General features: G+C 34.6%; 2 protein-coding genes across 3 annotated transcripts in view; one reads left to right on the top strand and one right to left on the bottom strand.

Moving 5' to 3' along the window:
* Positions 1 to 1,671: 1,671 nt before the first annotated feature.
* Positions 1,672 to 22,374, bottom strand: LOC133178384 (tRNA selenocysteine 1-associated protein 1-like). 2 transcript variants are annotated; one of them, XM_061313113.1, is made up of 10 exons: positions 22,308 to 22,374; positions 19,585 to 19,682; positions 19,322 to 19,421; positions 18,965 to 19,017; positions 18,623 to 18,747; positions 18,337 to 18,484; positions 16,088 to 16,217; positions 15,830 to 15,878; positions 2,887 to 2,945; positions 1,672 to 2,011 (listed from the first exon to the last, which is right to left on the bottom strand). In XM_061313113.1, exons 1-10 carry the CDS (start codon positions 22,341 to 22,343, stop codon positions 1,928 to 1,930), a joined length of 882 nt encoding a protein of 293 aa, XP_061169097.1. In that variant the 5' UTR covers positions 22,344 to 22,374; the 3' UTR covers positions 1,672 to 1,927. The 2 variants fall into 2 exon arrangements, with proteins under 2 accessions (XP_061169097.1, XP_061169098.1); XM_061313114.1 differs by having other exon boundaries at positions 18,623 to 18,726.
* A 239-nt stretch (positions 22,375 to 22,613) lies between these two features.
* The window catches only part of LOC133178382 (p21-activated protein kinase-interacting protein 1-like), a 28,569-nt gene continuing 24,621 nt past the window's right edge, over positions 22,614 to 26,561 (top strand). The window contains exon 1 of the mRNA XM_061313111.1: positions 22,614 to 22,728. Within this exon, the coding sequence (XP_061169095.1) occupies positions 22,657 to 22,728 (72 nt within the window). The 5' untranslated portion in view covers positions 22,614 to 22,656. The remainder of the gene's footprint in view (positions 22,729 to 26,561) is intronic.

The following is a 26,561-nucleotide window of genomic DNA, read 5'->3' as shown; positions in this document are numbered from 1 at the left end:
AGGATGCTTCCACATAAGTTTCAGCTTTTCTGGCCCAGTGGTTCTTGAGAAGAAGATTTTAAAGATTTTTCCTATATATTTCAATGTAAAACTTGGATTCCCTATTGTAGCCCCGCCCTACCCCGGGGGTCATGATTTGAACAATTAAGAATCTACACTACCCCAGGATGCTTCCACATAAGTTTCAGCTTTTCTGGCCCAGTGGTTCTTGAGAAGAAGATTTTTAAAGATTTTTCCTATATATTCAATGTAAAACTTGGATTCCCTATTGTGGCCCCGCCCTACTCCCGGGGGTCATGATTTGAACAATTTAGAATGTACACTACCCCAGGATGCTTTCACATAAGTTTCAGCTTTTCAGGCCCAGTGGTTCTTGAGAAGAAGATTTTTAAAGATTTTTCCTATATATTTCAATGTAAAACTTGGATTCCCTATTGTGGCCCCGCCCTACCCCCAGGGGTCATGATTTTAATAATTTAGAATGTACACTACCCCAGGATGCTTCCACATAAGTTTCAGCTTTTCTGGCCCAGTGGTTCTTGAGAAGAAGATTTTTAAAGATTTTTCCTATATATTTCAATAAAAATTGGATTCCCTATTGTGGCCCTGCCCTACCCCTGGGGGTCACGATTTGAATAATTTAGAATGTACACTACCCCAGGATGCTTCCACATAAGTTTCAGCTTTTCTGGCCCAGTGGTTCTTGAGAAGAAGATTTTTAAAGATTTTTCCTATATATTTCAATGTAAAACTTGGATTCCCTATTGTGGCCCCGCCCTACCCCCGGGGGTCATGATTTGAACAATTTAGAATCTACACTACACCAGCATGCTTCCACATAAGTTTCAGCTTTTCAGGCCCAGTGGTTCTTGAGAAGAAGATTTTTAAAGATTTTTCCTATATATTTCAATGTAAAACTTGGATTCCCTATAATGGCCCTGTCCTACCCCCGGGGGTCATGATTTGAACAATTTAGAATCTACACTTCCCCAGCATGCTTCCAAGTAAGTTTCAGCTTTTCTGGCCCAATGGTTCTTGAGAAGAAGATTTTTAAAGATTTTTTACTACATATTTCAATGTAAAACTTAGATTCCCTATTGTGGCCCCGCCCTACTCCCGGGGGTCATGATTTGAACAATTTAGAATCTACACTACCTTAGGATGCTTCCAGATAAGTCTCAGCTTTTCTGGCCCAGTGGTTCTTGAGAAGAAGATTTTTTAATGACCCCATCCAATTTTTGAATTTTCTTGATTATCTCCCCTTTGAAGGGGACTTGGCCCTTCATTTTAACAATTTAAACTCCCCTTCAGCCAAGGTTGCTTTGTACCAAGTTTGGTTAAAATTGGCCCAGTGGTTCTTGAGAAGAAGTCGAAAATGTGAAAAGTTTACAGACGGACGGACGACGGACAACGGGTGATCAGAAAAGCTCACTGGAGCTTTCAGCTCAGGTGAGGTAAAAAGGTCATCAGACATTTTTATTGAGGGGGCACAAGCATATAGTATCTCTGTTTCCTATAGTAATCTATAAATCGGCAACATTATTGGGGGGCACCCCCCCCCCCCCCCCCCGCCGGGTTCCTACGGCCATGATAGAGCATGATATATAATATTGCATTCAGGTTAATAAAATGTACATATCATGCATATGACATCAAAAATGGAACAACTCATTTGTTTACATGTATAACAATTTTATTTCAAAATTCATACTATTATGAATTATTGCCTTCAACCTTAAATCAGTGACCTATATCAATCACTTAAAATATTTAGGCTTCATTTTAACCATTATGAATCATAAAAATAGAACACTTTAGTTTGGTCATTTGATACAGAAAACACAATGAACTTTTCACATGATAATCTATTACTTTGGAGAACAAAGTTGCCATTAAAAAGTTGAGTTTTTTTCCTCTCAGTTATACATCACACCAGCTTCACGGTTGGGAGTTTGGAGCTGACAGAATCAAGTGGAGTCCATCGAGAAAGTTCCAGCACATCAAATATTTCCTGTAAAACAAACAAAAACAAATTCTCAAGGTTTATAAAATAGAGGACTTCCACACTCAATTTACTGTGCAATTAATGAAATCAAAAGTAAATCTCATCAAAGTCTGTTTATTTTTTGTGGCCTAACCCTTGATGAGGGAGGAAAGGCACTGTTTATACAAACCTATGACACATAAATTGACATATTGTTGAGTTTTTGTTCTAGAAAAGATTTTTGTTTAATTACCCTTACATATTTTTCAGTAATGGTCTAAAATGATTTATCATAATATGACACCATTCACAAAACTTCTAAAGATTATTCCTAGAATTTTAAATCCCGATTTGGCCTCCTGAGTCAGGACTTGGAAAAAAAAATTTACACTACATGAGGGTGACTTTATCTTTTTGACCCTTCATTTAAAAATTGGAATAGCTTTCCTCTAATAATATTTTGGTGCATATTGATTAAAATTCATCCTATGGTTTAAGAGATAAACTCAATGTAAAATTTAGACACAAGAGAAGGGTGAACAAACAGGTTTCATTCATAAAAGGTCACCAAACACGACTTTTCTTCAGTTTGCATAAATCAAGTTAACTTTCCTATACTGTAAACCAACTTTAATTCGCGTGCGAGAAATATCTGCGGGTTTCGCGACATACTTTAACTTGCAGATATTGTCACGAACAAATTACTTTGCTTTGTATTTGTAGAGTATGTTTCCTCAGTCGCGAAAATTAATAGTCCTGGATTGATTTCAAAATGAATAAAAGATGATGTGAATAATAGTTGGTTTACAGTACTTAATTCTTCACAAAGTACAATTCATTTTGTATCTAAAAAATACATAAAACAAGTATTTTATCAGAAATTATTGCTTTATTCCACACACCTCACTCTGTTCCATGTAGTCCTTATTGTATCTGAATACATCTACTTCTAACTCTGGTTCTGAAATACACATAAAATTAGACTGTAATCAATAATATTAACATTGAGATTAATTCAATCTTATTATAAATGAAAATTTTGACACATCCAAAACCCCAATCAAATAGACTCTGTATGGAAGTCAAATCCAATTCAGCTGATCATGGAAATAACTTTATAGAAACATGAATACACTACTACTTTTCAAATGTCTAATTACACATGCACTGGGAGACAAACTTTGTGTAGGAATAAACAGGGTGTCAGATTGCACAGTGTAAAGAACATGGTAAAATGGGACTTTAAACAAGAGGCCCAAGTACCTAGAATCGCTCTTCTGAGAAATTGTACAACCTATCTCTCCTGTTTTAAGCCTCTTGGGAACACATATGTAAGGATAAACCCTTGAAATTTCAAAAGTAGGTCAGCATAGCAACAACTATCAAGCCAATCAGTATCTGAAAAAATCAAATTTAGCCATGAAGTTGCAAAAGTAGGTCACAGTGACCTACTTTTCGGTTGACACACTTTGAGGACCCAAAATGCATCAACTGACATAGTTTGATAATTCTAAGCCAATTACTATCTGAAATAGCCATCAAATTTCAAAAGTAGGTCAGGGTGACCTACTTTTTGGTTGCCACACTCCAAGAACCCAAGAAGCTATAACTTTGACTAAAAAATTCTACTCTCATCTCTTACAGAAGTTGCATGTCTATCAACCCTTCAAATCACAGCAAAGTTGCAATAAACACAAATCTTCATCATATCAAGATCAAATTCAAGCACAACTGAATTCTTTCTATTATACAATTTCAAAGTAACATAATATTTAAATCCATCTAACAGCTAAATAAGTCTTATTGTTTCAAGTTCATTCTCACATACATAGCAAATTTACATGTTATATTTTAAGTAGCTCTGGTTGAAATTTATACATGTATACTGTATAGAGTTGTATATGGAATCCTTATGAAATTTAATAAGATAAACAAAGAGCAAAATGAGGTAAAAATAAAGTTCAAGGTCATTGGGAAATGCAAAGTCAGAAAATTGCTCTCATATATTACCAATGTACGAAAACTTTGATGAAAATATCTTGAACAGTTTCTTTTAAACTAAGGTAAATGCAGATAAGTATGACACAGTTGAAAAGCTTACCAATTTGTATTAGTATATGAAGTCTGATGAAAATAAAACATTTTTTTTTTTTTGAAAGTAAACCTAATATGAGGAATTATGAAATCAAGGTCATAATGGAAGTCAAGGTAAAATTTTTAAAAAATATGGCATAGCTAATAGCCTATATGGATAGCTCTCATCAATATGTATCAGTATATGAATTATGATAAAAATGTATCGAACAGTTTCTTTGAAACTGGGCTAAACTTAAAATGAGACATAGTGAGGTCAAGGTCATAGGGAAAGTTAAGGTCAGAAAATTATGAAACAGTTGCATAGCTTTCACTAGTATGTATCAGTATATGAATTTTGATAAAATACCTTTAACAGTTTCTTTGAAACTGGGCTAAAGGTAAAGCATGATGGATAGATGGACAGAGTTAAGGGTGGAAGGATGGACAAGATATACACTATATTCCTCTGCCATATTCCAGGAAGGGTATTAAAATAAAGTCTATTTTTTGTATGTATTCTTAGAAGGATTGAACAAAAGGCAACTAGAAATCTGACCAGTCAGCAAGGGCCCCGCCGAGGGGTAGAAATATAAGACTGCAGCTTACAGAATGAGAATTTTAATTGATTACAAAAATTAAAAAATATATGAAGAAGAATATGCAATAACAACTGTATTTATAAAATTTCAAGATAATTCATGAATATCCAACAACCTGTAAAGAGTATCCCTGTATTTACATTAGGCAGTAAAAACATCATATCTATAATAACTCAATTAAAGGTGCTTGGACACAGATTTGAAGTTAATATTTTCTCAAATTTTCTGTATAATATCATGACTTATATATTTCAATAGCATTTCACACGAAAACATAATTAAAAACTTATTTTATCTGGAAATTATTTGAACTACGAATTCCTGGACGCGTTTGATTAAAACATCCTTGCACTTTCACAAATTTTATCTTTATCCTTAATATTTAAGAAAAGAAGCGATTTTGTTGTGTATTAATGAAAAACATTACATCTATAATCCAGAAAATTCAGAGTAGAAATGTGCGAAAGCAAACCCCCTCACTAATATCGTCAGCCCGTGCTCAGTGTTGAGTACAGAGTTTAACAAATTGAATACACCCGTGAAACGTAAACTGTTTTTGTAAACAGGGCACGAGCTCTGTTATTGTTAATGTTTTCAATTCACCGGGTGTGTTCAATTGTTAAAGTCTGCACACACCACTGAGCACGGACTGACAATACTGTGAGTGGGTTTTGCTTTCGAACATATCTACTCTGAATTTTCTGGATTATAGTTTTAATATTTTTTATTAATACACAACAACATTGCCACTTTTCTTAAGTATTAAGAACAAAATTAAAATTTGTGAAAGTGCAAGGATGTGTCAATCAAACGCATCCAGAAATTTGAAGTTTCAATAACTTCGAGATGAAATAAGATTTTTATTAGATTTTAGTATGAAATGCTATAGCAACATATAAGTCATGAAATTATACAGAAAATTTGAGAAAATATTAACTTCAAATCTGTGTCCAAGCACCTTTAAATGTATATTTAAACAAGAATAAAGCATGTGTTTTATAAAATACCAGCCTTCAGTGAATGCAAATATCACCCAGGCTTGACCTTAACTTCAAAACAAACATCAGTTGCAGACAAAGGTTAATTTATCTTAAAGTGACAAATAAATACAGATAAGCCTGGAAAATTTTCTGCCCCAGACAAGATACATGTAATTAATCCCAGGAGATTAATTGTACTGCTCTCTCATCCTTTTCCTCCAAGTTTACAATAAGAACTTTTTCAGTAATGATAGAATGAGTTTATTATTGGACTACCTGTTAAAATTAATAGTATTCTTGAATTTGCATACAGCTGCAAAAAAAAAAATGAATAAATAAATAAATAGTCAAAATAAATAATTAAATAATTAAAAACAAAAAAAAACAAAAGGCCCAAGGGCCTTGAATCGCTCTTCTGATAAACTGTACAACCTATCACTTCTATTTGAAGCCTCAAAAAATCCTGTATATTTAGATATACCCTTGAAATTCCAATTCACACTCTGAGAACCCAAGATGATTCTAAGCCAATTAGTACCTGAGAGTTGGTCATGGTGACCTACGTTTCACTTGTCATTCTCTGAGGACCCATCAACTAAGTTTGATGATTCTAAGCCAATTAATACCTAAAATTTTTTTTTTAAATTATAACCATAAAAATTTATAAGTAGGTCAAAGTGACCTACTTTTCCATTGTTGTACTCCAAAAACCCTAGACGCATCAACTGACAAAGTTTGGTGCCAGTTAGTACCTGAAATATTTAATTAAAGCACTAAATTTTCAAAAGTAGGTCACGGTGACCTACTTTTCAGTTTTTGTACTCCGAGGACCCAAGATGCATCAACTGACAAAGTTTGATGATTCTAAGCCAATTAGTACCCAAAATATTTAATTAAAGCCATAAATTTTCAAAAGTAGGTCACAGTGACCTACTTTTCAGTCAACCTACTCCGAGGTCACAACATGCATCAACTGACAAATTTTTATGATTCTAAGCCAAATAGTACTCGAAAATATTAAATACAGCCATAAAATTTCAAAAGTAGGTCACCGTGACCTACTTTTCAGTTGTGGTACTCCAAGGACCCAATATGCATCAACTGTACAAGTTTGATGATTCTAAGCCAATAAAGTACCTAATATTTAATTAAAGCCATAAATTTTCAAAAGTAGGTCACGGTGACCTACTTTTCAGTTGTCGTGCTCCGAGGACCCAAGATGCATCAACTGACAAAGTTTGATGATTCTAAGCCAATTAGAACCTGAAATATTTAATTAAAGCCATAAATTTTCAAAAGTAGGTCACAGTGACCTCCTTTTTAGTGGACCTACTCCAAAGACCCAAGATGCATCTGTTAGACATGTGCTTTATTCAGCATCATACACTCAAACTAACTTTACAAGATGAAGAGCTCCCTTAGGGGGAGATAAGTTAAGCAGAAACTAGAGTTACTTCTCTTGTCATGTTATACATAAGTAAACTAACATTAATTATACTTTTCTCTTTTTGGGTAAAGAAAATTAAAATAATAAAAGTAAAGAACGATTAAAATGTTTCTGATTGTAAGATTAACAGTAATATTGTCACTTTTAACCACAAAAGTCTGGCAACATCTGTCCTGTTTGTAGAATCTCCAAAACGCACAAACCATTTGCTCCTGCTTTTGTTAGGCAATTTGCTAGCTGTTTTTGTCCCGAACACCACTGAATTTTTTTTCACTTCTCCTTGAATTACTGCTTCTGTCAATCCGGCAATATCGATTCGAAGTCTCTTATCCTCCACAAGTTTTGTTGAATGCACAGATTCAATCACACTCTTATTGTCTACAAATGCATAAATCACGATGGATTTGCTGGGAACTCCCAAAATTTCCTCCAACATGTGTCGATAATAAAAACTTGCCTCCAGTCCTTCCTGTAGACTAAGTGCCTCTGCTGCTAGGGTGGAGCGGACAACTCTTCTGATCTTTTTAGCCTGCCAGAAAAGGGGGGAGCATTTTCCATGTTTGTCCATAATCCAGATAATAACTCCTTGGGTACTTCCAATTCCATCATTAAGGTTTCCTAAAGATGCATCAGTAAATGTTATTATTTTTAGTGAACTAAGATCTAAAACTGGAAATCTCAGGATACTTTTGAAGTCCTTAAGCCTATTAATGGTTTTTGTTGCTCTGATTAAGTCTGCCATGGTTCCACTTCTCAGCTTAGTGCTCATATCTATCATTTCAAATGCAAGGTCTGGTCTAGACCCCTGCACTGCCCAATTGATCTGCCCTATGATTTGTCTGTATTCAGTCTGTTCTTCATCACTTAGTTGACTTTTCTTCTGACTTGCTCTCAGGGGGTCAATCTCTACACTTTGTAACTTCTCCATGTAATTAGTGTGATCCAGTACTATTCCCTCTTGATCTTGTTTAAGATAGAAACCGATATAATGAAATTGGCATTCGGCAACTTTTCCAGCTGAAAATCTCTCTCTAAACTTGCAAACCTGTCTCTCAAAAATCTCATCCCCAGCATGGAGAAAATCATCAACATGAGAACAAATTATTCCATGTAGCTTTCCATCCTTTCTATAGCAGAAGAGAGCTGGGTCTACACTACACTGCTCAAAGCCAAGTTTATTAAGTTCTTCTTTAACACTTAAGTAAAACTGTCTCGCACCATCTTTCAGTCCATATAGACAGTGTTTCAACTTCCATATCATTCCAGCAGGTGTGATGCTTTCCTTTGACGGTTGAAGATAAACATCTCTGTCAAGTGTTTTTCCTTGCAAAAAGGCTGACTTTATGTCTGTGGTTTTGACGTCCCATAATTTACTTGCTGTTATGGTCAAAAATATCTTAAGGCCGCCCTTTCCAACTGTCGGACTGTCTCTTGGGATGTAAAATTCCTCCTGGAACCCACGTGCTACAAGTCTAGCTCTTACTTGTCCTTCTTTTGATGTAACAACCCATCTTGTAGATAGTCTATGTTGTCCTTCATCCAGAACTTCAGTGTATGTGTCAAAGTTTTTTAGTTTCTCTAATTCATTCTGTTTTGCTATAGATATATTGTCACAGCTTGTATTTTCACATGTTGCAAAATTAACACTCTCATCGTTTTGGTTGATTATTTTCCAAGGAAGCCTACCTAGGTCTATGCTTTTTTCTTCTTCACTCTCAGAATCTTTTACATTATACCAATCCCTGTTGGTTCCAGAAGCTTTGCCAGCTCTGCTGAGAATTGTTGCTTTTATCCAATTATCATCCTCCAATCCCATCTTGTACTGAATACTGTCATTTGCTTTCAGTGCAGGTTTGGGGGGTTGGTGTGAGTTTTGGTCTATTTTCCTCTCTGACAGGTATTCAGTGACTGCACTATTCTTAAGTCCCACTTCACTTGTTACTCCTTGATGTGTTTTCTCTTCATCGGTACTCATAGTTTCAGTATCTGTTATTTTCTGTAACCTGTTAGGTGACACTCGCACAAAAACTCCACCATGACGAACAAAAACAACTTTGCCATCTTGAAAAACAACTCTCCCAGGTCCAAGCCATCTATCTTTACCCTCACGCTTGTAATACACCTGATCACCATTCTCATAGGATTCTTCAGCTGCTCTCACTTTATATAACAATGCCCTTCTGATTCTCTCATCAGCTTCTGCCTCTATGTAAGCTCGTCTAGTGCTGTGCAATAAATTGAGGTGTTTAGCAAATGTCTCACTCGTTGTACGACCCTCAAGTGCTGGAAGTTTGTCCGTCATGATGTTCGGAAGTTGGGGGTTCCATCCAAACACAAGCTGGTGGCTACTAAAGCCGTTCCACATCTGCAATACATTCCTAGCCATGTTTGCCCAGCACAACAAGCTCTCTTCACTTACATCTTTATAGTCTTGTTCCAATTTTGTGAGCATCATGTCGGTTACAGAATGCACTCTTTCACACAAGCCGTTTTGAAATGGACTTTCGCCTGCAGAAGTACACACTTTGACATTCAAAATGGATGCCACTTCTCGAATTTCTTCCGAGTTAAACTCCCCTCCATTGTCTGTCATAATTGCGCCCATGACACCAAATATTCCTATCCAATGAGACATGATTTTATCAATAACATCAGTTGTCTTTTTCCTCTGGATAAAAACTGACACAGTGTATCTTGACCACATGTCAATCATGTGTAATATCCACTTCCCTCTCCAGTACTTTAGGTCCATAGCTACCTTCTCATTAAAATGAGACGCCATTGGAAATGACACAACAGGTCGTGATGGGGTTCTGGCATAAGTCTTGCACACATCACACCTCTGCTCTATTTTTTCAATGTCCTCTTCAAAGCTCTCACGCCAAGCACCTGCATCTTTCAAGAGGGTTACAAGTCGTTTCTTTGGTGGGTGGGCAAATTGTCGGTGCAGTTTCAGAAGAGTTGAGTATCTCTTTTTTGGATCCACCTCATCAATCCTAACTGAGCAGACTTCCTCAACAGGTATCATTTCTGCTTTGTCTATGGGAATACAATAATGTCCAGAAGAGGTCACATTAAGGTTCATAGTTTTTCCTAGAATCTCTGCTGTGTCATCCTCTAAGTTCAGCTTTACGCCAGCAGTTTTCATAGCTGTTCTTGACAACAGTAATGGAATGTCTGAATTAACAACATCAGTAGTTATCGTCACATCTTTCCCTGCTATACGAGCTGGAATCGCAAATTCTCCTTCGGATTTAAGACGAGTTCCTCCTCCAAACTTAAAAATTCTTCTGCCCTCTGTTTTCCTAATTTTATTTTTGTCCAAATCATCCAGTGAATCAATGTATGTGTTGATCCATGTACTACCACACACTGTACTGCTGCAGGCACTGTCTAGGACTGCACAGTTCCTAGCATCCATCCCCAAGTGTCCTATTTCCTTTGGTTGGTAACCTGTAAATAGTACAAATTCTTCTTCAGCTGAACATGTATTGACGTTAGCCATATTTTCCCAGCTATGAGGACATGCGGCCACCATATGTCTGAATGACCCACAAGATTTGCATGTCAACACATTCCCATCTGGTCCTGATGGATTCATACTCTTTTTAATTGCTGAGCTGCCTACTCGTGATTGTCCGCGGTACTGACCTCGAAGAGAGTCTCTACTCTGACCACTCTGAAATCTTCTTCCTCTCATCTGCTCATTCCTTCCCCCTCCTCGATAAAATTTACTGCTCCTCATTCTAGTGTATCCAGCTGCCATCAGCGCTTCTTCATTTTCAGCAAGGAATGCTGGTTCAAGTTTAATGGATACTGGTTTGGTAGGGGCATTTCCTTCACACGTTTCACCTTTGAATTTTTTAAGGGATTTCTTAGCTTCTTCATATAAAGTTTCTTTGTCCTCAAAATTCATTCCTGTCAAGACAATCATCCTTTCTTCTTTGCTTATCAATGACCTTCTGAGTAATTTGAATGCCAAAATCTCTGGGGGTAACTTCATATTTTTCTTTTCAATTTTTCTGTATTTTGCATCAAAAATGGATATGTATTCATTGATAGACTGTCCATCAGATCTTTTAAAATCTTCAAATTTTTCTAAGCTGTCTGCCAAGTCATCTTTGGCTAAATGCTTGTCCAAAAATTTTATCAATGTTTTCAAACCTGTGTCTTTTTTGAGATCCTCCAATTTCAGCTGATCAAACACTTTTTCTCGTATCTGGGACTCATCATTTTCAGGAAGAGACAGAGCAATAGCAACACCTTGTTTCTTTTCATCTAACTCTGTGACTTCTTTCCATGCTAAGAGTTCTTGCTTGTAGAGCTCATAACTTTTGATTTTAGGGTTGTAAGAAGGGGGGTTGATATTTGTTGACATTATCTCTGTTCGCTAGGATCACACTTTTTTTTTTCACATGCACCAAATTTTGAATTTGCTATAAAAAGTCACACACTTGCTTACACTGTTTTTGGCACTTAGTATCCAAAATTTTCTTTCAACCACGCTCTGCTACCATTGTTAGACATGTGCTTTATTCAGCATCATACACTCAAACTAACTTTACAAGATGAAGAGCTCCCTTAGGGGGAGATAAGTTAAGCAAAAACTAGAGTTACTTCTCTTGTCATGTTATACATAAGTAAACTAACAGCATCAACTGACAAAGTTTGATGATTCTAAGCCAATTAGTACCTGAAATATTTAATTATAGTCATATAAATTGAAAAGTAGGTCACAGTGACCTACTTTTCAGTTGATGTTTTTTGAGGACCCAAAATGCATAACTGACAAAGTTTTATGATCATAGGCCTTAAAATGTCCAAATTATGCCTCTAAAATGCTTTGAAATCGAATGCCTGCAAAGCTCAGAAAGTAGGTCACTGTGACCTACTTTTTAATAAATATGTTTTATGGCCCCAAGATGCATCAGCTTACAAGATTTAATGATTCTTAACCTCTTGGTATTCGATTAATGACCTTAATTGTTTTGAAAAAGATTAGCAATAAAATTTAAAAAGTAGGTCAAGGTGACCTACTTTTAAGTTGACGTACTTCAAGGACCCAAGATACATTAACTGACAAAGTTTGATGATCATAGGCCTTAAATTGTTCAAAATATGCCTCTAAATCATTTTGAAAAAAGAATGGCCGCAAAATTTGAAAAGTAGGTCATCGTGACCTACTTTTGAGTCAACATGATTTGAAGTCCTTAGATGCATCAACTGACAAGATTTGATGATCCTAGTCCTTATAGTAAGCAAAATATCAACATTTTAATAAAACGTAATTTTTGGTCAACTTTGAAGTGACCTTGAGACCACGCCCTTTGCCCCAGGGTAAATCCCCGTGCAAATTTTAATCTACAACATATCTTTATCCTTTTGTGTAAGTTTGGTGATAATCTGCCCAGTAGTTCTTGAGAAGAAGATTTTTTAGCAACCAGTACTTTTGTTTTTATTTTCCTAATTATCTCCCCTTGTTTAAGGGTCACAACCCTAGTTTTAGTATAAAAGGAAGCCCTTGGGCCAAGGATACCCTATGACAAATTTGACAATAATTGGCCAAGGGGTTTTTGAGTTATGGCCCATATTCTAAAAAGTTTACGCACACCGCACACCGCACAAATGGCCATAGCATTAGCTCTTTGAGCCTTTGGCTCAGAAGAGCTAATAAATAAAGAAAAAAACATATCTTTATGTATATCTTGTTTTTAGAATTCAATAAAATCATAACTCATTGTGTATTTTACCAAAATAAAGTATGAACATTATTAAAATCCACATTTCTGAGAATGTAAACATCATTCAGAATTGACCTTAACTTCAAAACAAACTTCATTTGCAGACAGAGGTGTTAATTAATCTCAATTTGACAGAAACAGATAATGCTTTGAATTTTCTTCAAGAGGAAAGTTAATTAATCCCATGGGACTAGTTGCAGCTTTCATAGTTTACAATAGGAACATTCTCAGCAGTTATCTCTCTTTGCCCTGGCATTCATTCTAATGTAAAGTTAAGGAATCTACCCCACCACCCCAGCTCCAAACTGGATGACATAGAGAACCAAACTTAGCATCAAAATATGTCTTACTGCCTATTCAACCAACATACCAAATTTGAACTTAATTGGTCAACTACAAAAAAAGTTATTGGAAAAAAAACAGAAAATTTGTGGACGGAAGAATGACAGACAGACAGAGTGATTACTATAGGGCACCCGCAAATCCTTGCGGGGCCCTAATAATGCCCATGTAAGCTTTTTCCAATCAAGGAATTACCTACAAAGGTGATAATGAATTGAACTATTTTTTTGCAATACAAGTCAGAGGAAGTCTGCATTATTTAATTAAATTCTTTATTATTGCGATAGAATCTTACTGTGTAGAATCTGACTGGTTCTCTCCTTATAATGGCAACCAATCACAATTTTTGTGTGTCTCACTTATCAAATAAATTATTAGAAGTACAAGAGTAAAATTTATAACACCTTTAAACATTGACCTGTTTGTCTCACAGATACATGACGTTTTAAACCTTTCTCTTTATTGATAAAAATATCCCCATACTATAATAATAACAAGGTTGTTATTTATATTATAGTATGATATTTTAATCAATAAAGAGAAAGATTTAAAACGTCAAGTGCTTGTGGTTTGTCTATGTTCATTATAAAGTGAATGATTTGGCCTAAACCCCCCGCCCCCAACCCCCTTAGTGAAAGGGGACCCTTTATGTTCACATGCTACAAACCAAATTTTGGCTCAGATAGGTTCATTTCATAGGAAAAGCTAAGAGTGTACAAGAAGCCTGACATCATTCTGACATGATCACAATGGTCCCTGAAACAGGTCTTACTGTGTACAAGCTGATGATTGTAGTTCAACAGATTCTTTCTATACCTTTTCAATTCTTTGTTTTTCAGAGCAAACCTCTATATAATTCATTAAATCTGCACATGATTCTCTAAGACATATTGTAAAAAGACAACAAAATCAAAATAAGAAATATTTTAGATACATATATAACCACCCCCCTTGTGAATTGAAAACCAATGGGGTTATCTCTCCTTAGTGGTTAGTACTAAGTTTGATGTCTGTCAAGCAAAAGGTTCCCAAAATATTGTGCCTACAAATTCTACTTATGTCTAAAGTTGATTGTCCTTTTTCCTAGTGACCACATAATCAAAAGGGGTAATTTTTAGTGTACCAGTGTACCAAGTTTGTCAAGCAAAGGGTTTCTACAGACATGGAGCAGACAACACTTGGTTTACTGACAGACAGAACTGCTCCAAAAACATTCATTATTTAATTATCTGGAAAATGTAGGTCAGATGAAGCATCCATTGCAAGATTGGTAGTGTGCTCCCTAAATGCATCATCCATGCAGGTTTAATCCAAGGTAGGACTTAAAGTTATTTTGAAAAGGACTTGCTCAAAAAATTTAACATGTTCAATTACCAGGGTTTCTAGGTAATTTAGGTCAGATGCAGCATCTAAAGCAAGTCTAGTAGTGTGCATCCCTAGACGCATCATCCACAAATTTGGTCAAGATAGGGCAGGAAGTGACCTGCTCCAAATACTAACCCACTCATGGAAAATATAGATCAGAAGGATATTTGGTTGTGTGCATCCCTAGATGCATTATCCATGAAAGTTGTCACCATCCTGCTCCAAAAATGTCAATGTGTTAATCTGTTCAATCATCCAGTAAGTCAGATGCAGCATCTGAAGCAAGGTTTGTAGTGTTCATCCCTAGATGCATCATATGATCAATGCAAGTTTGGTCATGATAAGGGTTATTATTTCTTGGGGAATGGACCCAAATTTGTATGTAAGATACAGCATCCAAAGCAGTTTGCTAGCGTGCACCTTAGATGCACATTTGGTCACCATTGGGTTTATGGTCACTTGCAAATGGACTTGCTCAAGAAACATTTTCAATCATCAGGGAAATGTAGATCAGATCCAGTATCGGAAGCAAGTGTGGTAGTGTATATCCCTAGATAATTCATCCATTCAAGTTTAGTTACAATTAGGGCTGTGTATTGAACAAAAAATTTTGATACAATACGATACAATATTTTATAAAGCGATATGCGATATATTGGATTCTTTAACAAGTCTATCAAAAAAGTCTTATTCATCATTTAATGCATGAAGTATTTTATAAGTAAACCCATTTTGAAGTTCTTGTCTCAATGTCATTACAAATTACACTTCAAATTCAAACTTTTAATGAATGTAAAATCAACATGTTAATATAAAGTCATCTATGTATTTTGTAATAATTATTTAAGATGTGCTATTTTCTTAATGGTTATATCATTATTGATCAGTTTTAATTCAAAACAGTTAAATATAATCTTTGATGATTGAAAGTCCCAACTTTTTCACAGAATATAAGAAAAACTGCCTGCTCAATACATACTGGAAGTTATTTTTTTGATATGATACATTCTTTAATATCGGTACGTATCAATATATCAATATATTGACACAGTCCTAGTTACAATAGGACTTACAATTACTTTAGAATGACTATATTCTTAAAACCTTAACCTGGTCACCCATCCATAAAATCTAGCTAAAGCCTGGCATTGTGCCTTTGTACTATGTTTTTCCTATATTTGAATTTTTCCTATATTTGAATTGACAATGGCTCAATGAACATGCACTGCTGTTTTGTCCATTTGCTAGGAATATGAATAGCGATAGATGTGAAAATAATAACCTAAATATCATACCTTCCAAAGCCTCTAAGTCCTCTTCTTGTTGATTTTCATAATAATTATTCTACAAGACAGAGAACAGACATCACAAAATCATCATTTCTTCTCTTTTTTCCATTTTAATACAAGGTGCAAATTAAAACTCCATAAATTAAAAAAAGCTTTCATTTGTAGAATTTTCTTATCCAGAATAATTTCTAGGCATGCTTCATAACACTGAAGATTATGATATCAGTTATATGAGTTATACTACATGTGATAAATGACACCTACGTAACCTCCGTACTGATCATAGTACTGGTTGTATGTGTTATATCCGTAATAGTTATAATAGGGGTTGTTGTAGTAGTTTTGGCCGTAATAGTTTCCATAGTATGCTGCATTTGGATCTTGCCCCATGGGCCTGTAAAATAATATCATTTAATGTTAATCAGTCATCCTCTATGCATTGTAACAAACTCCAGAAATAAAATATTTATGAGAGATTTATTCACTTCCTACAGAAAAATAAAGAATATTCCCTCAAAGACATTTAAAGTTAAATAAAGAAGAGGTTTGTGGGTCTTAATGATTAGGTGCCAATTTTTTTTGTTTGGGGGCATGTGTTTTTCTTCTTGATTGATATGTAAAATAAAATATTCCCACTTGGTGCAAAGTGCAATGGTTAAGACACATTTGTAATAACACTAATTAGGGACATTTTCAAATCCTCAATCTTCATGAGATTATATTTTTCAAATCATGTTTTGTTGCAACATATACCAGTATTTCTAAAAATGTTTCATATTTGTTTGAAAGCAAAACTTTGGAACCTTGGTGCAAAGTGCAATGGTTTAGACAAATTTGTAATTACACTAATTAGGGACATTTTCAAATCCTCAATCTTCATGAGATTATATTTTTCAAATCATGTTTTGTTGCAACATATACCAGTATTTCTAAAAATGTTTCATATTTTTTGAAAGCAAAACTTTGGAACCTTGGTGCAAAGTGCAATGGTTTAGACAAATTTGTAATTACACTAATTAGGGACATTTTCAAATCCTCAATCTTCATGAGATTATATTTTTCAAATCATGTTTTGTTGCAACATATACCAGTATTTCTAAAAATGTTTCATATTTGTTTGAAAGCAAAACTTTGGAACCTTGGTGCAAAGTGCAATGGTTTAGACAAATTTGTAATTACACTAATTAGGGACATTTTCAAATCCTCAATCTTCATGAGATTATATTTTTTAAATCATGTTTTGTTGCAACATATACCAGTATTTCTAAAAATGTTTCATATTTGTTTGAAAGCAAAACTTTGGAACCTTTTGAGATAGGATCCTGGCACCAGGAAACATGCAGGGAACAATTTTAACAATTGATTTTTACTACAGCTGTACATGAAAAACCTTCTGCTTAAATTTTGTCATTTCTGAGCCTGAAAAAGATTTTTAAATCACCCCAATCCTAGTTTAATTCTTCCTTAATTATCTCCCTTTGGAAAGAGGCAGTGCCCTGATTTTGAAGAAACAGGGTTCTCATTAACGCAAGAATCTGCATCCTAGACGCAGCAAAATTACTTGGGACGCAAGGTTCTTAAAAACAATGCGTCCGCAGACTCATGATCGGATGCGTCCTCTTTAGCGAGAAAATTCAGGTAATTTCAAAAACGGGGAATTTAGATGTTGGGATTTGTCAAAGAAATATAATCGAAACCTTCCTGTAACTATCATAAAGTTCATCCAAGAAATAACTTTTCTTGTACTTATTTCTCTTTTTTTTTAAAACAGGGATTGATCATAATTAAGATACTTCATGTTTATTAGTCCATAGTCATAATAATGTCGCATGCCAAACTCCGACAGCTGTAAACACACTGCAGCTTTTTTTTTAAAAAAAAAACACACACACTTTTGAATCTTGAGTGTTATCTACATGTAGAAACCATAATTACTGCTTGTATACACAATGCGGCTTGATTATCTCGTGAATTTCACCCAGTGCAGACGACCGACAGGATTAGTTACGCCTCATTGCACATGACACCTGTGATTGTATACAGTCAACTTTCGGGTACTAGTTGATTATGCAACAGTTAATTTTAGCTTTATAAACACCAAGTTAATTTTTATGGCAATTGATTACGCGTGTATTTTAGAATATGGCTTGAATGCATTACCAGTTTATATACTTGAATATGTTAATATTGCGTAAACAAACTGATAAAATGATAAAGATTTATATTGATGTTTGGATGGAGGGATACTGCAATAATTTAGTTGGGACTCAACATAATTATTCTGGGACGCATCAAATTTAGCTGGGACGCAACCTTCTCAGAAATCTTGAGTCCTGGGACTCAAGTTAGCAAAATCCTAGTGAGAACCCTGAGAAACTTAATTTCCCATCATCAGATGATGTTTTGTGGCAAACTAAGGAGAGTTCAGAAATGTAACATTCAATGACTGTGATTTTGGTGACCTGAAATAGCAGTATAACATGAGGTACATGAAGTGACTTTATAGGCGCTACCTTTTAGGTGTAGCTAGACTAACTCGTATTGGCTTTTTCCCCACTCCCTGCATGTGTTGCATCTCTATAAGCGCCCTCTGTTGGTCCGTCTCCTCTGTAAACCTTACAAATCCATACCCCTTACTTTTACCACCTGGCTCCAAAACCACTGAAAGTACAAAGCATGAAAATCAGTATCAGACCTCTTTCAAAGTAAATAGTAACCTTTGTCCTCTCATAACTTTATTTAAAGTATTGCCTCTATCAATGTCAAGGTCATTCATCTTTATTACTATTCTTAGGTTACCTTTTGCAGATCTGCAAGACCTAAAGCGTCTAGAGAAAGCCTGGTACAATGTGTAGTCATCTACTTCTTCTGTCAAGTCACCAACAAAAAGGGAAAACTCGGGCCTGTGAAAAAAAATAAATATGCTTTTTATACTGATGTTTGTTAGTAGTACTCCCAAGATGAGGTGTCTTACTTTCATCTAATCAATTTAATTTGGATATGTCAGTTGATGAAAATTGTATTTACTTTTCTTTTCAAGAAGATTACAATGTTTTTTATCCATCTACATGTATATTATAAAAAGAACAAATTTTCACCCTACTTGTGAATATAATGTGATAGGATATATATATTACATACGTTGATAGATGTTCCTTTCCATAGCTGGCACTATTTAACTTGAAACGTCTTGGCTGAAAAGAAAAGAAAATACAAATTCAACACAAGGAATAACTATCTCTTTACACAACCCTATTGAACAATCATAAAATGTGCAAGTCTTCTATACCGCAGGACACATTTTACCTTCATAAAACCATCAACAGTCTGCTCTGTGGGAACAAAAAGCTATCCAGTCTGTTTTCAACACTAGAAAATTGTCCCTGTCTAATGAAATTTAAAACATTGTACAAGTCATCAAAAGGATAGATTTGACTATAACTTAGTTTTATGCTGGCCCAGGTCTGGCTCTGGGCTCCTACCCTAGACAATACTTACAGGGCTGCTATTGGGTATATTCTTTCCATTCAGTTTCAGCATGGCCTGATGGGCATTTTCATGATCATGAAAATCAATGAAGCAGTAACCTGCAGGCAATCTAAAGATGACACAATGGATAATATGTAAGTAATAAATTAGTGCTTGATCAGTGAAACTCTTGATACATGTACAATTTTATCAAAAGTGTAATTCATAATTCTTTTAAATATTTCAACATAGGGAAAATTTATCATTACAAATGTAAAGAATTTGATGTGTACCCTGTTGTTTTGCTTTTGATGACTTTTATTCCTTTAACAGCAACACCCATTTGTTTGAAGGCCATAGAGATAAAGGATTCATCCATGTATGGGTCCAACTAAAAACAAACACAAGAACTTCAAATTTGAATTTCAAAAATTAAGAAGACATGGCTTAAAAATGGATAAATTCTATACTATTTCTATTGACGTCCCACAGTGTCTTTGGGAACTGTGCACACCTTTATTATCATATTAAATGTATTTTATTGAAAATTATGCTTTTTAGCAATTTAAATACGGTAAACCAACTATTATTCGCGTCATCTTTTATTCACGATTCATCAGTTTAAAATCAATCCACAACTAAGGAAACATTCTCTACAAATAAAAAGTAAAATAAATGGTTTGCGGCGATTAATATTCGTGAGTAAATGCAGGTCACAAAACTTGCAAATATTTCTCACACGCCAATAAAAGTTGGTTTACAGTACAATACTGGTATTCATTTAAAAGGGGAGTGTATTTGATCATTTTGCGTAAACTTTTTTTTTGGCTAAAAAAATCTTTCATAAATAAGTGGATTAAAAATATAGAGTCAAACTTTGTTATCTTGAACTGGCTGGGACCAAGATAAAACTTTGAGATATCCCAAGAATCGAGATACTGAGGGTTAAACTTAAAGAATAAGTGGTTGGGACTTTCAAACCCCTTCGACATATTCATGGTATTCAAGATATTGGTGTTCAAAATAGCGAAGTTCAACTGTATTTATACAAAATGCACTTTGTATTAAGATAAAATTCCACAAACCCTCAAATTCACACTTGAAAACAGTGTGTTTGTTTTTATATTAATTGTGAGATGAATGCCCAAGCATTTATAGGACTGAAAACAAATGCATGTCCTTAGTGAAGAAACCATGTTGGGAGGTCAGAACACAGCTTTGAGTTAAAGTTTTGTCAATAAAATCTGTTCATTCCAACAACTGCATTGTTGAACATAATATTCTAATATTACTTTATCTTTTCAAGTTATCATATGCATAAAACAATGTTAATCTCCCATATTAGCAACCAATCCATTAATTTGAAAATCAGAGCAGAAATCAAAACAAGTCATCTATTTAAAATTCTGAAAAGAGTGCAGAAATACTGATGAAATGAAGCTACTTTTTCTGATATGAAATAACTGAATTTTTTGTTTTCTGTATAGCAATCCACAAAATAAATGTGAAGTCAAATTGAAAGTACCTCTGGTGAAAATTTGAAATGATGATTTTGATAAATGAACTGATGCATACTGATTTAAGTAGATTTTATGATTTCTTGTGACTGTTATACCTCATGCAACAACGTAGATACCGAGAATTACTTGTTTACAATTATTTCATGCATAACATGTTCTGACTAAATCTCAGTCGGAACTACCTCATAAGAAAATGAGAAGATGTAAGAGTCCAAGGTATATAGGAGCGTAAGAACATTAACCAAGGCTCTTACTTATGTAGCTGCAGAACTGTAGCGTTACGGTTTTATGTTTTAGTCTTTGACCATAACACTACAGATCCTGTAATGCAAATATTGTGCAATTTATGGCGCAAGATTTTCTGCGCACTTTGGGGATGTATTTCGTCACTTTCCAGCATTTGTCAATCAACTACATTTCATTCCCTAAATCTAGACATATTCTATAACCAAACTGTATATTTTATCCATCTCCTTACCCCTTTTAGTCATCTCTACACACCAATAAACTCGCTTGTTGTGATTTTTATGCCATCCGAAAACAAATTCACAACAAGCGAGTTTATTGGTCTGTAGAGACAATTAGAAAGAGTTAGGAGGTGGATAAAATATACAGATTGATTATAGCGAGCACAGAAGCGGCACAAAGCACTGCTCACACTCCGAGCTCTAGCGACAATGCCTGGGTGAAGAGAAAATTCGGACTTGCACATTGATCCAAATGATTTTTTTTCCGCAGTAATTTATGGGCCCACAATGCATCGCTTGTTTAAGCTACGTTCTCGCACAACAATAAAAGTTCAACAAAAAAATAAACTCGCCTTGATTTGATGAATATGTTGCAGAAAAATAGTAAATAAAAACTTTCTTTGTTAAAATCAGCACTGTTCAGGATTCGGTTTGGTAATACAACTTACATACGATGTCATGTGACATCAGAGTATCCAGACATACCAAATGTCACATGCAGTTTGAAGTAGTAGATAGTACACTGAAAAGGTGTATCTGCGCTCGCTCGGTCAACATATTCGAAATATTTAGAGAATTAGGGAATGAAAGGCTGCTGATTGACCAATGCTGTAACTAAAGTGGCAAAAGACATTCCTAAAGTGAGCAGAAAAGCTTGCGCTGTAAATTGCACCATATTTGCATTATGACATCTGTAGCAGTATGGTCAAAGACTAAAATATAAAACCATAACATACAGTTCTGCAGTTATTACTTGTAATACTAAAAATGAAAGAAGCTTGCAAAACAATTGTGAGCTTTAGTTAACAAGTTTTAGTGTAATAATCTCAAAACGACTGAAAATGCATGAGAAATGAAGGAAGTATTCCAAGAAAATAATACATTTTGACGTAAGAAGGGCATGACATAAAGAACTGAGAAAATTCGAATTTTGGTCACACGATAAGGCATTTCTAGTTGAAGCAAGAAAATGTTGCACGATGTAACCTGTACGCATCTTTAACCAAATAATTCAAACATCATACTAACATCTCCCATCCACAGTGACGTTGAAGCAGCTGCCATTCTTTAAATAATCTTTTTCCTTCTGGCTTCTTCGTCGATCTCGATGCGTACGCACTTGTTGTTATCAAGTCGATCGAAAATATTTCGCGTGTGACATATATAAAAATCATTTTTAAATTCATTAAAGGACATGAATACTTCATTTTCTATTAGTCATTTCTTCTCATGATAGATTCTTCTCATGTCTGTAAATGTATTACATTAATTAATAAAAAAAAGATTGATGGTCCGGAGATGAATCGAATTGGTTTTACTACTATACATTTGGGTACCTCAAAAGCGATGACGTCTTTCACAAAGCACATGGGAAAAGATGGATTTGGAAGTGGTTGTAGGGACTTATGAAGAGATTTTACTTGGATTTAGAGTAGTTGTTGTAGGCAAGGTTAGTTTTTTAGCCCTTGATCCACTCAAGTGTACAAAGTTAATATGGTTTAATACAAAGTTAATCAAAGTTTAATGATAATCAAATTGTAATTAGTGTCAGAAAATCATAACAAAGACCTCAGTCCTTTTATAAAAAGCTTTAAGTTCTCTTACCTCAAATATTTCTCATTTCAAATTAAAAAAAAATGTAAGGGTATTTGGTTTTATAAATCTGGAAAACTTTTAGTAAGATATTTCATCATGAATTGCCTAGCCAGAGCACTCAAAATCAAGATGGAAAAGACTATGGACGCCATATTGGCGACAAGGTTCTCAGTTCCATAGGTATTGTAATAAAAATATGATGACCGTCAAGCGAAAACCACCTTTATGTGCATTGTGACGTTATCGAGAAAACGAGCGCTAAAGTTGACGTCATAAATGTTTGCCGAATTTTGCAAATGATTGTGCATTGTGAAGATTCATCAGGGTTCTCCATGGGCTGTTTAACGTGGTGGCCCCGCCACAGTTTAATTCGCTAGCGCCACAGTTAAAAAATCAGTGCCACAGTTCCGCCACAGTTAAAATATTAGCACCACAGTAAGATCGTCGTCGTCAGTAAGATAAATATATAAAATTACTCAAATTAATTATGCACCGTAAAGGCGTGTTTCAGCTGTTAAATAAATGTGCTCTAATTATAGGATCCACTGTTTGGCTTTTACAATTAATTATCTTCCAGACCTCGCTAGACACATGAATGAAAAGCGACAAGCCATTTTTTCACACTTCATGATAATTAGAACTGAATTTTAAAATACCAGTTAATTAATTGCTTTAATAGTTTAACAGATAACTATATGTAAGTTTCTAAAATTGCATTGGCACTACGAAGTCAAAACATCGTACGTGTATCGATCGCAAATATTCATGTATTTTTGTAATGTTGAAAAATTAACAAATAATGAATACATCCACAAAATATAATTTGATTAGATGACTTTAAACTCTTTTTAATTATTTCAATTCACAAGTTTTAAGATACATGTACCTCAGACTGATAATTGCAAATATATAGACTAAATGTAAATATGACTGGTGACCTACCAGAATTTCGTCTGACCTTTAATGAAGAAGGCAGGTAAACAATATTATTTTTTAAATTAGGGTTAAATGCTAGAAAGTTCTAATTATTGTTACTATTACATGTATTTTCAGATTTTCAGAAGTACGTATGAGTTTGGAAGGGGGTGGGTCTTTTGTCACAGTATACATATATTTTGGAAACATCCGAATTTTATTTTACACTATATTTTATTGATTAAATTTTTATTACTGAATTTGTCAATCATTTTTCCAATTAGTTAATGCCATTAATTAATTTGTGTATTAAACTAGTGATTCATGGGGGCACAGTGTTTTTCAATTTATTTCGTGGTTCCTTCGCAAATTCAGTTGCAAAATGATCGCGAATATTAGCACTTCAAGTAAGTCTTGCGCCACAGTTAAATGTAAAATGATGGAGAACCCTGTTCATTATTAATTAAAGTCTTTCTTTATAAAGTAGATGCCTATACTAGACAGCATACTGAGTAGTCTTGAGCGTAATTATTAAAGCCTACTTGTTAAGTATTTTTGAAAAAAAAAAATTTAACGATTACTGGGTAGTTAACAGAAAACTGAAGATGAAAATTTTATGAAGTATATATAGCAAATGCATGATCGTCGTCCTTGTTACGTTTTCAATTTTTGCTTCAAAAACCAAATATATGGGGAGAACTCGCATATTATCTTGAGGCTTGGGCAGTAACAAAAAGATCATACTTATATTCAACATCATTTTGTGTTACTATTAATTACTAGATGCTGTCATGAGACAGTAATACCCGCACTAAGGTGTTTGCCTCTAAATGCACACTCCTTCATATTGGGCTTACCAAGGAAAAAGTCCAAATAATTCTATAATTTACACAGTACATGTATTCGCCAAATCGAGCATAAAATGCTCAGGTGACCATGTGACCCATGAACCTCTTATACGCATTTCATATACTTAATTCATTACCAGTCTGAAATAACAGAATTTAATTAATGATGTAAATTAGGTTTTGATAAAGGGGGGGGGGGATATAAATTTTTGGCCCATAATTGGAAATTTTAAATTTATTTTCTCAACAACAAATAATATTACAGATAAACTTCGGTATCTCGACATCGGATATGTCGACAACCTGGGATATGTCGACGTCCGTCCGCGGTCCCGGCAGTATTTACTATATAAATGATTTGCAAAAACTCTGATATGTCGACCTCGGTAATCTCGACAACCCCGGTTATCTCGACGTATATTCACAGTCCCAAGAGCAAAATTTACCTGGTATATGTCGACATCGGCCATTTTCTGCTCCACTGAACCTAACTGTTTGTCAGATAGGGTCGCTCGTCACGCACGGACGGCTCCGGGTATCTCGACGTCGTCAAAAATTCACACCTTTCACACCCATGTTTTGACTGCACGCTGCTTAATTAATTCTATAGACTGTGTTTGTAGGTGAATCCAAAGCCCCCTCGGCGTCTTTGAGACGTTAATTGCTTAATGTTCAGCTTGGGTAATATCACTGATAAATCTACACGATTCTGCTTAAATTTACAGGTGTTTATTTAGGTCGAAACCTAACATAACTTTTAAAATTGAAAAAGATAGCTAAATTACAAAGAATAATAGACATATTGAATAAATTCAAACTAAAGAATTAAACGATGTTCTAATAATATTTTGTAGTTAAAATGCATTCAACAGGAAATAATCCGATTAACGACACGATTAACCGAATCATCCGTAATTCATGCATCTGTAATATCACTACGTTAGTTTAGATACACAAATCTCTTAAAAAATTAATATTAATGCACATTCTTCCTGAATGAAATAAGAAAAAAAATAATTACGTATTTAATATGTTTTCGTATCTCGGATGTCGACTTTATCATGTTTATATGGTTCGGTTCGAAATTTATAGAGCGCATTTCGTATCCTGTTCTGACAAAAAAAGCAAGTAACACGCGAATGCTGGATGGAAAACTTAAACTACAAAAATTTAGAACGATTTCGATAAAGAGAAAGAACAGGTTTTATAAATAAGATTTTTAAAAATAACTTCTTAGATTTTTAATAAAAATAGAGGGATTGCTGAAATAAGTTGACCTACAGTCTATATTGTAGTCATGTACGTATAATAAGCTTATACACATGTATGTGTTTGGTTATGCAGTGAAATCTTGAACGTCAAGTCTCAACTCTGATATCTCGACACCTCGGATATCTCGACATTTTCCGATGGTCCCGTCGATGTCGAGATAACGAAGTTTACCTGTATTTTAGTACAAAGCGTTTTTGATGAATTTATCAAAATGTGCAAACTTTTTTTAGTATTTGATTAGGCAAAAACCTCCTTGAAAAGCCATACCCAATCAATTTTGTCACCCCCCCCCCCCCCAACACACACACACAATTTGCCTGTTTTTGGAAATAGGCCTAGATGGCAAAGTTATGTTAAAACATCGTTTGTTATGATAATTTAAAATTTGTTCTTGTACTGTACATGTATGTGAACACCTTTTTGAAAATTTCTACATCACATTGGGCTTGCGTCACCTACCAGTACTAGTACTAGTTTTACCATTATCATTTTTAGATTGCACATGCCATGTGACATGGTGCAGTGTTACATGTATATCAGTGGAAATTAATTCATTTTGTGTTTTAATTGGATTATATTTCATGAAGTTGACAGGACCTATGACAGTCGGTAAGTACAAGTTTAAGTATAGATTGGGGTAAAATAAACCAAA

The sequence above is a fragment of the Saccostrea echinata genome, unplaced genomic scaffold (genome assembly GCF_033153115.1).
Source record: "Saccostrea echinata isolate AGI-Se365-2 ecotype Australia unplaced genomic scaffold, CSIRO_AGI_Sech_v1 ptg000002l, whole genome shotgun sequence".
In the NCBI taxonomy this organism is placed as follows: Eukaryota; Metazoa; Mollusca; class Bivalvia; order Ostreida; family Ostreidae; genus Saccostrea; species Saccostrea echinata.
Note: the sequence above shows the minus strand (reverse complement) of the source record. Positions and strands in the feature narration are given on the sequence as shown.